This window comes from Cynara cardunculus, assembly GCF_001531365.2.
Source record: "Cynara cardunculus var. scolymus isolate 2C chromosome LG 4, CcrdV1, whole genome shotgun sequence".
NCBI lineage: Eukaryota > Viridiplantae > Streptophyta > Magnoliopsida > Asterales > Asteraceae > Cynara > Cynara cardunculus.
This window is the reverse complement of record NC_037531.1, coordinates 1,703,197-1,717,946: the sequence shown is the minus strand read 5'-3', so window position 1 is coordinate 1,717,946 and position 14,750 is coordinate 1,703,197. Positions and strand designations below refer to the sequence as shown.

General features: G+C 35.3%; 1 protein-coding gene across 6 annotated transcripts in view; it reads left to right on the top strand.

Annotated features, from left to right (window-relative positions):
* Positions 1–1,080: 1,080 nt before the first annotated feature.
* LOC112511333 (pre-mRNA-processing protein 40A) overlaps positions 1,081–14,750 on the top strand; it is a 26,999-nt gene continuing 13,329 nt past the window's right edge. Inside the window, exons 1-14 of one of the 6 annotated variants that reach the window (XM_025116922.1) lie at positions 1,081–1,267; positions 4,695–4,760; positions 4,851–5,165; positions 5,317–5,442; positions 7,514–7,587; positions 7,736–7,805; positions 12,736–12,788; positions 12,862–12,919; positions 13,025–13,335; positions 13,417–13,486; positions 13,890–13,988; positions 14,069–14,137; positions 14,214–14,291; positions 14,412–14,498. In XM_025116922.1, the coding sequence (XP_024972690.1) occupies positions 1,235–1,267; positions 4,695–4,760; positions 4,851–5,165; positions 5,317–5,442; positions 7,514–7,587; positions 7,736–7,805; positions 12,736–12,788; positions 12,862–12,919; positions 13,025–13,335; positions 13,417–13,486; positions 13,890–13,988; positions 14,069–14,137; positions 14,214–14,291; positions 14,412–14,498 (1,509 nt within the window). In that variant the 5' untranslated portion in view covers positions 1,081–1,234. The other 5 variants (XM_025116921.1, XM_025116920.1, XM_025116919.1 and 2 more) reach the window with 5 other exon arrangements.

The window sequence follows — 14,750 nt, the reverse complement described above, 5'->3', positions numbered from 1 at the left end:
GGGGCATTTTCGTTATTAAATTAGCTTTAGAAGGACACACGTGGAATTTTGAACAAAATATGGAGGATAGAATAGGAAATGGACCAAATGCTTGTTGGAAGGAAATCATCGACTAGAGAAATTTCAGAGACATATTTGCCAGATTCTTACCGCTTCGATCGTGAAATCACGACGAAGATCGTGATCAACAACTGAAGTAGTGAAACCGTGGATTCAAAAAGCTTCATAGTGAAATCAAGTATCTGTCGATGAAAAGAAAATGGTGGAAAACATTCAAAATCTTCGAAGGAGGGTATGAACTTGCCATTCTGTTTTTTTTGGGATTGTAAGCATGAGAAATTGGGATTCATGTGAAAATTGAAATGCATTCATCAATAAAGTTGAGTTCCTTGATATAAAATTTAGATGCATGCGTGAAAATTACCTTTGATGAATTCCATTATATTCCCTCAAAGTCAAATTCATTTGATGAATTCCAATTTCATCGAATTCCATTCTACGAACCAAACGCCCCCTTAGGTGCATGTGTGAAAATTACCGTTGTTTTTATATGAATGTATATTTCATAGGAAACATATAAGATGACTAGGTAAGGTTGTTTGAACCAAATATGTCTCGCATATGGAAGTGATATTCATATAAAAATTAGATGCATACTTGAAAATTAATTCTTCATATGAAATTATGATGTAGATATGAAAATATATTTTATAGGAAACATATAAGATGGCTGGACAAGGTTTTTTGAATCAAATTTGTTTTGCATATGAAAAGGATTTAGATAAAAACTGTTTTTGATACGTACAAAGATAATTTTCTGACTTAAAAAAATAATAAATCAGATAAAATCGTCCATTAAAATAGACATCTGTTTCTTTTATTAAAAAATAGAAAAACCAAAAAGATATAATTACCTTTTTAATGAATAATTAATTAAAGGTAAAATTCTTACAAAATAGTATGATTAATGACCTAGATTGAAATAGAACGAAATACAACGATCGCTACGATATGATACGAATGTTGTATTTTATTTGTATCCGGGAGGTATAAACCCACCCATGCCGATTAATGTTTGTTTATTGTAAAGAGAGCAAAACTGAAATCGTGGGAAGGTCGTATATAATCGGGGGCTAGGTCTCGCACCAAATGCCCAACGGCTCCTTCAATCAAACATCACGACAAGGATTGTTCACTCGATTAGGGTTTATTCTTTTCTTGCTTATGTGATACGATGGATAATAACCCTCAGAATCCTGGTTCACAGGTAATCTTGATTTTCAGTACTTTATTTTGCAACACACACTTGACTAAACCCTAATTTCTTTTATCTGTATCTTTATTTCTATACCGCTCTTTACTGTAATTCTTGATTGATGGAGCTGTAACCGCACGCAGAACAGTCTTTTAGGGTTTTAGACACAGGGAGGGTGCGGGGGCATGCTACATGAAGTTAAGATTTTCTCAGTTAAAAGATCTTACCTACTCTTAAGACATTAAAGTACAAATTTACATACTTTTATAATGCAACATAATGTAAGATAGAAAACCATTCATCCCACTATGTATGTTTTTCTTACTTTACTGGTAGATAGATACAAACTCATACTTCACCAAGAACATAAGAATGCCTTTAAGGGTTGCATTTTGCGTACTGTCAGGATAGATACCTTGTTGAATTGGATTAGGCTACAAACTACCGTGGTTGCAACGTCTGAAAATAACATGATCCATGATTCGATAATCACTAGGTTTGAATCATGATAAAACAGCTCAGATCAGTAATGAATCAGAATATTGACTTTCCCCCTTATTGGCACATTGAATCATGCCTTATGATTCTTTAAGACGAAACAAATGGGTATTTTAATCCTAGAGTTCTAGCAAACCTTGTGCATATTGTCTAATGGCTCCAACATGGGTTTCTCTTATCAGCCCCTTGGTGGTGGTTTTTCTTATCATGTCCATGTTGGTGTTTCTCTTATCATCCCCATGGTGGTCAAAATCAACAAACCCCCTCACTCTCCCCTTACCTTTTTCCTTATGTTCTTATCTTCTTGTGACACTGACAGGTTCCTTCATCACTTTTTATCTGATTTTGTGTGGTTTCATGACTTTTTTTTTCTTTTGGTTATTGGACTGGTTCTTAGTTTGCTTATCTTCAAAGACTATGGGAAGTCAAGTATGAAATTTCATTGATTGGGTTATGTAATACTTAGAAACAGTCACCATTAGCTAAACAAATGAAGTTTAGGCTGTCTAGTAAAAAATACATATTAGATACTCTCAAGACATACAAAACCTTTCAAATGATTCTTCCTATGACCAAGCTTTGTTCTAGATTCTTGAGTTGCAGACTTTGTAAAACGATCATCACCATCAACTCATCTGTGATACTAGTTACTTGCGAGTACCCCCCTCTTCTGCTATTCAGACAATCTGATTGTATCATTTGATAAATAAATTAAAAGTATCCGTGTGCTTACAATTGTTTTCAGTACATGTAGAACCACTTTGAAACATTTGAAGCTTGTGTTACAATTGAAGATGATTGGTGAATTCACTCAAACTAGATTCCAATATACGAAATGAACCATGATCTAACAAGGAGCTTGTGCTTATTTATGTCTCAACAATGAAGCTTGATACCTTGATGTGCTCATGTGCTGAACATTAACAACACATATGTTTAGCTTGTGGGCTATTGGGCTTATTCCATTCGGATTTTGCTAATAGTATCACTTAAGTGCAAACGTTGGCTCATTTGTTTTATTTCCTGGCATCTTTTGGAACATGTCTTCATCTTTATACCAATGAGAATATGAATTAAGGATCGTCATGATGCAGTAGAAGATTTGTATTTTCTTTTTTTTGCTACTTCACAAAAAGGGGCACACTTACTACTTCATTATTAATTTTTAATACCCGCCCCTTTTAACATGAATTATTTACCTTCTCATTTTGATTCTTCAGTTTATGCATCTTTATGTTGATAAAACAAGTATTGCTAATTTTACATTGGATGGTAGCCAATAGCCCTTATAAACAATCATATGGGGGCATGGCATACAAAAATGCTGTTTGGGGATATCCGGATATGTCCATTCAGATATGTGGCCTATATTTCAGGTCTATGAGTAAGCATTGAAATAGGAACTGTATCTTCGAAGGTGTTGATATTTAGTTGTATATTCTCTTCAGCTTGTTCCAACTTATTGTGGCGTAGGGGTCTTTGGAGGCCTGTTTGTTTGCAACTAATGACCTTAATGAGACACAATTTATATTCGGTTAACTATGCATGACTGGTAATGACTTAATGATATAGAAACCCTATATCAGCCAAAAATTGTACTATTCAGTAAGCTTCTAGGGTGGCATTTTATGCAGAAAGCCAATTTTTCCAAACCTGCCCCTCCTAATTAAAAAACATGCTCTTTTCCTCTATTAAAAAATCTCCCCGAACAAAAACCTTCCTAATTATATAGGCAGTTTTATCCATGCAGGAAATAATTGAAAACTAACCAAACAACCCGTAGTCAGCTTAATGAAATATATGACTTATTCGGTAAGCCATTTATTGGTGTTTGGAATTGACCTAATGATATAGCTATTGATCAGCTCTCTTCTCCTAGCTTAATTCATTCATCCACATCCTTGCCTAAAATGCCCTTCCCGGTCACTTCACAGACAGAGAAGAAAAAAACCCATTGATCTCTCTCCACTGCTCCCTCCCTTGATGGAGATGGAAGTGGTGGTTCCTTTGGAAAATTTGCAGAGCATGAAAGTGAGAGTGAAGAGAATTGCTGAAATTATGAGAGGGGTTATATTTGGGTTGCATTTGGGTTTTTCTAATCCTCATTCTCTAAATTCTAATTAGATATTATGACATCAAAATAATAATTAAGAATTTATTGTTATGGTTGGTTGATGATTTATAAGGGTTTTATTGTTGGTTGATCAATTTCGTCGTCAAACCTTAGGAAAAAGAACCAGGAGCTTAATGAAAAAAGACAAAACAAAAACCAATAAGGGGTAAATTGGTCAGTTTGTCATTCAGACATTTTATTTAGCATACCAAACAAACAACAATTTAGCTTAATTTATGTTGACAACATCGTCTATATAGACAACTTAATCCATACAGCAGTTGATAGAAAAACAATCAAACAGCCCCTTAGTAATAACTACCTGATCATTTGTTCTCATATAGAACATTTATATCCGGAACAATTGGAGAAGTAGCCGATGTTGCCTCTTGCTAACTTTTTTTAGAGTATTGAAGCCTGTCCAAAACCCAATGAGAAGTAATATAACATATTAGCCACATTTTATTGGTGTCTCATGTTAGAATGAGTGTCAGATGTTATTCATTTGATAGATTCAGGTGTTGGTTATAGCTTTGGGTATGCACCAGTGGTTAAGGAGGTAGAAATAAGGAGCTTTTGGTTGTGATTTTATCACTCATCACACAACCGTCTACAGGTTCTTGATTCGTTCTCCTTTTACTGGGAATCAGAGAATCCGACACTTCAACTTGACCTAACATTTTTTTCTTTCCTAACAACTGATAATTGGAATTTTATACTTGTCCCTGTTTTGTATATTTAGAGCCTGGAAATGGAATGCCATACTATATTATGACATATGTTTTGACTCAAAAATATGTTGCTCCCCCACCTCGTTTGTTCTTTTAGTCTCTGCGGCCACCTGCAATTGGATCCATTGGATCTCAAAGTTTTGGAACAAACTTTTCAATGCAAGTATGCTTCTACTTCCCTGGTTCGTTGATTCTTTTTTATAGATTATTTATAGATATACTGTGGGATATTAAGTTCATTATGTTGCTGCAGTTCCGGCCTGTTGTTCCAGCACAACAAGGACAACCATTCATGCAGTCAGCTTCAGGCACCCAGCAATATCGTGCAGTGGGACAAGGCATGCCTGGTCAAACTCAGCTGCCACAGTTTTCACAGCCGATGCAGATGTCTTCAAGGCCAGGTCAGCCTGGCCACCCTTCTCCATCATCACAAGCAATGCCCATGCCTTATATGCAGCCAAACATGACTTTCACATCTAGTTCACCACAGTTTCAGAACTCTGCCACTACAAACAGTCATGTGCCTAGTTTGGGTGGCCCTGGAGTACCTCTATCTTCTTCTTATACTGTAAGCCCCCCTCTCCTCTCTGTTCATGTGTTTGAGTATGTTGCCCTTCAGAATCTATATAATTATTCTCTTGTCTCAGTTCACTGCACCGTCATTTGGGCAGCCACAAAATGCAACAAATGTGTCATCTCAGTTTCATACTGTGTCACAGATGCACACACCTGGTGCCTCAACAGGAGGACAACCTTGGCTGTCTTCTGGAAATCAAGGTCCACTAACTGTTTCATCGGTGCCGCAAACTGGACAACAGCCTTCAACAACCACTCCCACAAATCAGGTATTTATGTTTAATATTCATTTTCTTGCCGATTCCTCTTAGGGATTATCCACTACTAATGAGTAAATTACTTGAAGCTCATGTGGGGTTCCTCATTCCTCTTTCTTGGTTAGTGACAAACATGGTTGAGGTAGTCCGCTTAAGACACTATAGCGGTGTTCGAAAGATATTATAGGGACACTAGATCCTTAAATTATGATCAATGTATTGTCTAGGAGATGAAGTGCTGTGGATATCTTTGATGAAACCTGTCTGTGTAAGAAGTTCAGGTACCATTGGTTGAGAGGGAACCTCGACATGTTAAAGACTCGGTTCTGTGCTGTAGGGTTTGAAATCGAGATGGGTAACTCCTAATTCTGTCTTCAAAATGACACCTGCTTGTTTCACTTAAAATTGGGTTTTATAGTTGTAAGTTTTGAGCATGGCTTTCAAATGTGCTTGGCACACATGTCCATTCTTTAGATGCTAGGAGAGTTATGGCTTTTGTGTTAGATGATTTTTATGTGCCAAGGGCAAAAGGTGCTAGTTTTTTAGGCTTGCCTAGGTCAAGATAGGTTGTTTTGCAGATGTAACCGATACGTAAACCACTTGGGTTATTATTTTTTTTTAATAGATCCCTAAGTTATCACAATTTTAAAAAAGAAAATCGTGGGAGAAGAAAGAGGAGGTAAGATGGACCAACCAAGACTATGTGTGTGGCCCCTTAAAGGAGTGGGGAAATTATAAGGGTTTTTCTAAAGTGGTTTTAAGTATTTTGTCTTCGCACTCGTTGCCAAGGCTCCTTGACTTTCTGAGGCAACCTTCCACGTACCAAATAGCAACACATGAATAGCATATGCAAAAGACAGCGAGCCGCTTGGTTTCTGAACCAATAAATGTGGTAAGCTGTATCTGACTGGCTTTGTGACTAGCATTTCCAAAATAGTAAGAGTCTATCTTTACGTCTTGAACCTGCAACCTTCTGGTCACAAAGTGTAACCTTACATGTTTCTACAAGGCTCTTCCCTTAAGTAACTATTCTTCATGTTTAAAAAAGAAAGTTCCTTAACCTTATTAGTTAAGAGTTCCAATATTTCCTGTGCTTTGTGTAGACATGATGTACATCATAAATCCAGTCCTTTTTTTGTTCCTTGGTGTCTACCATATTTAACTACGGCTTTACCTTATCTGATATGCCTTAAATTATGGTATCCTGATTAAGTACAAAAACATGTAGATGCTCTCACTTAGAAAAGTTTTTGCTCTAGCTATTGTTCATGTGTAACTGCGTAAGATATACCTTCGAAGTTCCACACCCGTTTCAAGGTTCATTTCCTTGCTATGTTCATGAAAAATCCTAGTATAATATGTTTTTGCTTGTTACCATACCCATTTCAAGAAAGCCTGAGTGTGGATAAGTGATCGTCGTATATCTTTCTTCATTAGGATTCTTAATATTTAGAACTGAACATGTACAAAAGTTGAACATGATGTTTAACTTGTGCCAAGTTCTATCAAACATTAAATTGTATGTGGTTAAGTAAATAGTGTGATTGGATGGATGAGGATGCAGCATGCTCGATATTACATGTACTACTGGACCTTTCAAGCTTGATGGCCGGGCTGACTACTGGAACCATGTAAATTTATAATCATGTTAAAGCAGCAAATGATGCTTCATTCAAATGGAAAACTACTAATTACTTACCCAATCGATGACGCCTAACTTAGGGCCTGTTTGTAGCATCTTAATGAGCTTAATGGGACTCACAGCTTACTTGGTCAGTAATACATGACTGTTTGGTAGTGGCTTAATGATATAGAAAGTGTCTTATTCAGTAAGCTTCTACGGTACTTATGCAGAAAGCGAAGTTTGTTTTTTCCCAACTTTCCCCTCCTGATTAAAGAACACGCTCATTCCAGCTATGAAAAAACCCTCTCAAACAAAAACTTCCCAATGTATACAAGCAGATTAATCCACAGAGACAGCTTTATCCATACAGAACACAATGGAAAACCAAACAACCCTTTAAATGGTTTTACACATTACTTATTCGTTTGAGATAAATATTTTTGTTTGTCTCCATAGCAGGCATCAAATGTTTCCAATACTAGTCAAGATGCATCATCTGATTGGCAGGAGTATACAGCTGGTGATGGAAGAAGGTACGTGTTTCATGTATATATACATATATAGTATAATGGTGCCACATCAAACTCTATGTCGTGCCTCACTTTTGTGTTGTACTGCTTAGAACCAGATCACCTATTATATAAGATGTTAATTCCTGTCTTTTTTTGCATACCTCTGCAGATATTATTACAACAAGAGAACAAAACAATCTTCCTGGGAGAAGCCTTTGGAGTTGATGACCCCTCTGGAGGTAAGTGCATGTAGTTGAGGTGTTGCTCTTTTGTAGTTTAATGATGCCTAATTTTACTTGCAAAGCATGTCTTTGTTTAAACTTCTTGTCATACGGGAATTGATCAAGTTTGAGTTATATGTGTTCTCCTTCTCTTTGCATGTTCCATTTGTTTGTAGATGTCACCGGAATTTGAAGGAAACTGCTCTATATGCTCATTTTGAAGGCGGTTTCATTTCCTCAGGGCAGGCAACAACTTGTTATGTTAGTGTTTTACTACATATAGGACCATTGCCCATGTAATTATTTAATTTAATGCTGCGATTGATACTTGACAACTACCTTACGTCTCTGGCTATTTTCATCGTTGTTAGAATGGTCTTATAGGCTGTTAATTTGCTGGCTATTTTATCAGACTGTGTATTGTTTCCACTGCCGCTAAAATAAAATAGGTTCTGCTGCCTGCTCATTCATAGTGAATTGCTGTAGCCAATAAGCAGTATTCCCACAGTCTTCTAGTAAATTAAGGTGGTTTCAAATTCGTGCTTTCAGCAAAATTTTACTAAGAAAAATATATCCATATGATTGCTTAATGGACTCTGGATATAAGCTTTATGAATCTTAAGGTAGAGTGTGTGCATAAAATTAAAACAAGTTCAATGACCAAAATTAGATTCTGTCGGGTCCAGAAAACCTTATAGAGAAATATAGGAAGTTAAGAAATAAGATCTTAATAATTTTTGAATATTTGAATTTGCTATTTTCGGATATTAAGAATATGCTCTAATTTGGAATGAGGGCTTGGCTACATCCTGACAGTGAAGGCAAGGTGCTTATTTGGGGAATGGAGGCATGGAGGGAGTACGTAAGATATTTTTGTTGGGTTGGGCCCTTACAGCATGGCTTTACTTCATTATGGTTGACGCATAATCTGGTTGCAAATTAACTTATATCTGTGCTTCAGTTGTATTACAGATTCCTTAACAAATGGTACTGGAATTTCCTTTGTTTATTTTCTATACTTGCTTTTATTGAGGATTCAATCAATCTTATCGGTACTTGAACATGCTTATGTGTGCTCAGCTTATTGATATATGCTAATATTAGCAATGGTTTGATATTGCGGTTTATTGTATATGTTGTATGATCTCAGTTAGCTATTTGTTCTAATTTGTTCAACTGAGCAGTGTATGTCATTCTCTTAAGAGTGGATCTCATTCTGATTAGGGAAAAGTCCAAAAAAACCCATTGGACTTTAGTGTTTGGAATGATTAAGTCCTTGGACAATTTTTTGGAACAAATAAATCCTTGGACATTCCAAAACATGTTAAATAACTCTTTGGACTTTCTAAAACCTGTTAGATACATTCTTATGACCTATACAACTGGTTAATGTGGTAAAATAAAGAAAAAAGTCCCAAAAAAACCCAATGAACATTCATATTTCGAACGATTAAGTTCTTAAACATTTTTTGAACCAAAAAGTATTTAGATCTATAAAATTAAACAAATATAATAAAAAAGTACTTACATTTACAAAAAAAAATTACATTTAAAAAAGATTTTTGAAAAAAAGCCAGAAAAGATTTTTGAAAAAAAGCATGAAAAAAAGCCAATGAACATTCATATTTTGAACGATAAAGTTTCTAACATTTTTTGAACAAAAAAAAAATACTTAAATTATATAAAATAAACAAATATACCAAAAAACTACTTACATTTATAAAAGATTATTGATGAAAATTATTTTAATTAAAAATAAAAGATATTATGTCAGTGATTTTTCAAATAAAAAAAGATTTAAAAAGGATTACTGATTATATTTATTTTAAATTAAAAATAAAATATATTTCGTATATGATTTTTTAAATTATAAAAAAATAAAAAAAAGTTTAAAAATGATTACTGATGAAATTTATTTTTAGTAATCTTTTTAAATCTTTTTTTTAATTTAAAAAACCACATATGTGATATATATATATATATATATATAATTTTTTTTTGGTTCAAAAAATATTTAGGAACTTAATCGTTCGAAATATGAATGTTCATTGGGTTTTTTCCAGACTTTTTCCATTATTTTGCACATTAACCAGTTGTATAGGTCATAAAAATGTATCTAACAGGTTTTAGAAAGTTCAAGGAGTTGTTTAACATGTTTTGGAATGTCCAAGGATTTATTTGTTCCAAAAAATTGTCCAAGGACTTAATCATTCCAAACACTAAAGTCCATTGGGTTTTTTTGGACTTTTCCCTTAGTTTTATAGGTCATAAGGATGTATATAATAGGTTTTAGAAAGTCCAAGGAGTTGTTTAACAGGTTTTAGAATGTCCAATGACTTATTTGTTCCAAAAAATTGTCCAAGGACTTAATCATTCTAAATACTAAAGTCCAATGGGTTTTTTTAGACTTTTCCTTTCTGATTACGTCTATTTAATCTTAGAAATTTTGTAACTATTCCGGTCTGTTTTCTTAGCTTAGTTTTCTATTTCATGATTTCGTTTTAAGTTGTGTCTGCTTAAGTAAGCAATTTGTTCTGTATGTATGTTCTGATTTAGTGGCTTATCCTCAGCTTGCTTGTAATTAAGCTAGGAAAATGAGCTTCTTTCTGAATTTAAAGCAGCCTATGTTGGCTGTTGGTCGTTGGCTTCTACCCGAGCCATCTGTGGCTGTTGTAAAATTGAGTATTTTTAATAATGGCATCTTCTTCTTCCAAAGTCTTGTTTGGTCTACTGCACATACATTAAACAGCTTCTCCATTTAAATATATTCTTTGACTTTCTTATGATAGAAATGATTAGTCTACACTCAAAGTGCTTTATTTATAAGGTGGTGTTTAGATGTGTGTTTTTAAAATGATTCTTGTGTCTTTAAGAATCAAAGTTAGATAATCAATTGATTAAAGTTAGTGATGGTTGGGTAATTTTACATTTATTTCATCCACCAATTTTCTCACATCAGTTCCATACTTGCTGCTTCAAATCCGATCATTTTGTTCCTACATCAGAATCAGTTCTCCTATACACAGAAAACAGACTATTGCAATTGCAAGTCATAATAATCACTTTAGTTGCACATCCAATGATCCAAACATCTCATAAGTGGACTGCAAGTTAACCACACGTACAGGCTAAAGACCAATCTGGGCGGGAAGGGGGGGTTTGTATTGCATTCACTGGCTTTCCCCCTGTTGGACATGCTTTGTTTGTGGCACATATACTCAACAAATTGAATGCATCTTTTTCTTTGTTTTGTTCTTTTTGTAAATATTTAATTTTGTGAATGAACCAAGGGGCACAAGGGTGCTCAAAATACCGACCAACCCGGCCAACCCAACCCGAAAAAACCTAAAAAAACTCAACCTGAGGTAACCCGACACATAGCTGATACAAAATTAGGCCAAACTGCATCTATTGGGTTGGAAATGGGTTAGGGTAATTTGAACCCAACCCAACCCGATATGCCTTTCTATATTATGAATATTATGAGTTCAATATGATTGTTAAGTTATTGACTAATATATGTGCAGTAGACATTAGACAAACCCGTAGTTAGCTATATTCAAAATTATATTACAATTTCAACCATAATTTTACTTTCTTATTCACATGAACCTTCAACTTCTTTTGAGTTTGTTAGCCTGTTTTGTATGTTCTTATTTTTATTTTACTTCTTTTAAACATAAACCATTAGCTAGATTGCAAAATGATATATCAAAGTTTCAACGCGACCAACCCAACCCAATCCGCATGATTTGGGTTGGGTTGGGTTGAGATTTTTCAAACCACAAATATTGGGTTGGGTTGTTCGAATGCCTTCAACCCGGCCAATCCAACCCATGTGCAGCCCCGCACATCCTTAAATTATTAACCGTGTAGCTGGTGAAGAGAAGGACCAGTCATTTCATATAACTAGTCTAGTTTCATACACTATTTCACATGTGAGTTCGATACTTGTGAAGAACCAAATGCATAGATATATTTTATTTACTGTTTTGACCTTCTAGACAAACTCTGTTTTATGGATTCTCCAAGGTGTGTATCTTTGCTAATTTAACTGTATCACCATTGAAGCAAATAACTGGATATCTTTGCTAATTTAACTGTATCACCATTGAAGCAAATAACTGGATATCTTTGCTAATTTAACTGTATCACCATTGAAGCAAATAACTGGATGGTTTCACATATTGTAGGCTATATACACCACTTCATGTGTTTCTCATTCTTATATAGTACAGTGAAATCCTGCAATTTTATTACAAAAGATAGAGATAATCTCTAATACAGTTGTGTTACAAATTAGAATAAAAATTTTCTGCTGATAACTACTTACAAGGTCTGCATTGTTCCACTATAAATGGATTTCCATTTATCTGGGCTTATTTCTTCGTCTTATGGTACTTTTGATGTTTAAGAATCTGTGTTGTCTGATTGTCTCTTGCTATGACCCTCTCATTGCCAGGGTGGCGATGATGCTAAGCGAACATGAAAATGAATAGTTTTTTTGGAAACAGAATTGTGCTTTTTGTTATCTATGCTTTCCGTTTGAAGCATTTCTGTCCGGTTTCTTGATATGTGCTTAAAAAAGCACTTGTATTTGACTCCTCGTTCTTGAATTAAACAACTTGAGTGAGTGACTCTTACCATTGTAAATGAAAACTTGGTTGTAATTCTTCTACATTTTCTGTGCAATAAATAAATTTGCGTACACGACTTGTGTTGCATATGGATTTTGTGAAGCAACCTGATGTTGTAATACTACCATTAAATTTTTTTGTTTCTGTTTTGAAGTATATAACATTTATATATGTTAAATACTCACGCACACTCCTCATCTTTGATGAGGTTTGAACCGTTGACCCGCTGGGAGGCTGGGCTCTACGGGTAACCCCTGACCTCCTCACCTTCCATACGTGCTTAATATGTTTGTCATTATTTGGTGTGGCAGAGGGCTGATGCCTCCACTGTTTGGAAAGAGTTCACAACTGCAGAGGGTAAAAAGTACGCCTAGCCTTGCTCTTAATCTCTTAGAGTTTCCAACTGTTTTCATGTTAATGTAGTTTGTACTGTGCAGATATTATTATAACAAGGATACAAAGCAATCTAAATGGACAATACCTGAGGAATTGAAGGTTTCAATAATAACTTATTACCTTGCTATTCTTACTCTATCAGAACAAAAAGAAAGAAAGGTGGTCCCTTTTGGCTCTGCCCTGAAATTGTGTTCTTGTATGCAGTTGGCTCGTGAGGAGGCTGAGAAAGAAGCTTCTAGAGGGACTCAATCTGAGATGGCGACTAATCCCAATGCTTCAGCCGTTTTAACACCCTCTGCACTTGATCGACCTTCAGCTTCTGCCAGCTCAGTTAATGACGTTTCTTCAACAGCACCCAGAGTAGCTTCAAGCCCTGTAGCAGTTGCACCTGTTATTCCTGTCGGCAATGTTCCCCCTAATGTGGGGTCTGAATCATCATCTACTGCTGCTGGAGAAAGAGTCACTGCGGTCCCTCTTATTCCAGCGGTTGGTGGTGCTTCTATGGTTTCTCCAATGTAATACTTTTTGATCCCTCATGGAATTATAATATTAGTATTCTGTGGTCTTGTATAATGTTGAAAAATGTAAAAGTTCAGGACCAGCACAGAGAATTCATCTTCACATGGTGTTCCCAAAGCTGTGGAAGTGTCTGCACAAGACACTGAGGTATGAGCAGTTAAATTTCTTCTTTATTTGAGAACCTGTATAGTTACTGGCCTGTCTGTGCTCCAAACATTGCATCTTTTTAGTCACTATTTTTTTTTTTTATATTTACTGTTTCACTTTAAGATAACCTATTAAATGTGTAATGAGAGTTAGCATTTCGTGCCTTGTTTCATCAAAATTGCTTTCACGTGAAGGACCATGAATCCGGGTTGTACATCTCTCACCTGTTATTCTGAGCCTGTTCCCTAAAAGACATAATTTCTCTTCTCCCATGTTTTGATGTTTATTCGTTTCTTTTTTTCTTCTTGCTGAAGCATGTGCCATTATTTCACTTGATAACCTTTTACTTTCCTAATTTGAAAAATAATATACATACAACTCAATTGGATGATTTGAGCGACAGGAAGCAAAGAAGGGAATGGCAGTTGCTGGAAAAGTGAACACGACACAATTAGAGGAGAAGGCTGTGGATGATGAACCTTTCATATATGCGAGTAAGCAGGTACAATGCTATTATATTCCCTAAGCCTGTTCATGTAGTAGTTTGTTTTCTTCGATTTTTACTTATCATTCTGTTTTTAGGAGGCAAAAATTGCGTTTAAATCCTTATTGGAGGATGCAAATGTTGAGGCTGATTGGAACTGGGAGCAGGTATTGTTGTTAGTGGCTTCTATCTTCTTTCTGAAAGTTTTGGTGCTTGTAATTGATGATGAAGTTGACATATTAGGCAATGAGAGTGATCATAAATGATAAAAGATATGGTGCATTGAAAACACTTGGCGAAAGGAAACAGGCATTCAATGAGGTAGACCTTCATTGTTGGCTTCGTAGTGTATTTCTTCACTTTGTTGTCTGGTGCTTCAAGATGTATAGACAAGTTCTGGGGATCAATTTTCTTGATCCTTTTCATGTTATGTTATCATAGTACCTGATGCAAAGAAAGAAATTGGAGGCTGAAGAGAGGCGCTTGAGGCAGAGAAAAGCAAAAGAAGAGTTCACAAAGATGTTAGAGGTATGTTTTCTCAGCTTGTGCATTATATTGTGTTAGCCTCTTTGTCACACCCCGCTAAAGCGGAAACACGGGATATGGCAGGTAGAGTCTCATAGCAATAGTGTATAAACAACACAACCATACAATTCAAAGCATAATACAAAAATAAATAAAGTTTACAATCCCAAATACAAGTTTGCAACACTAAACATAAAATAGGATTGAAATTCTAAATACAACACGTCTTCAAACATGTATCACCGAAAATCTTTC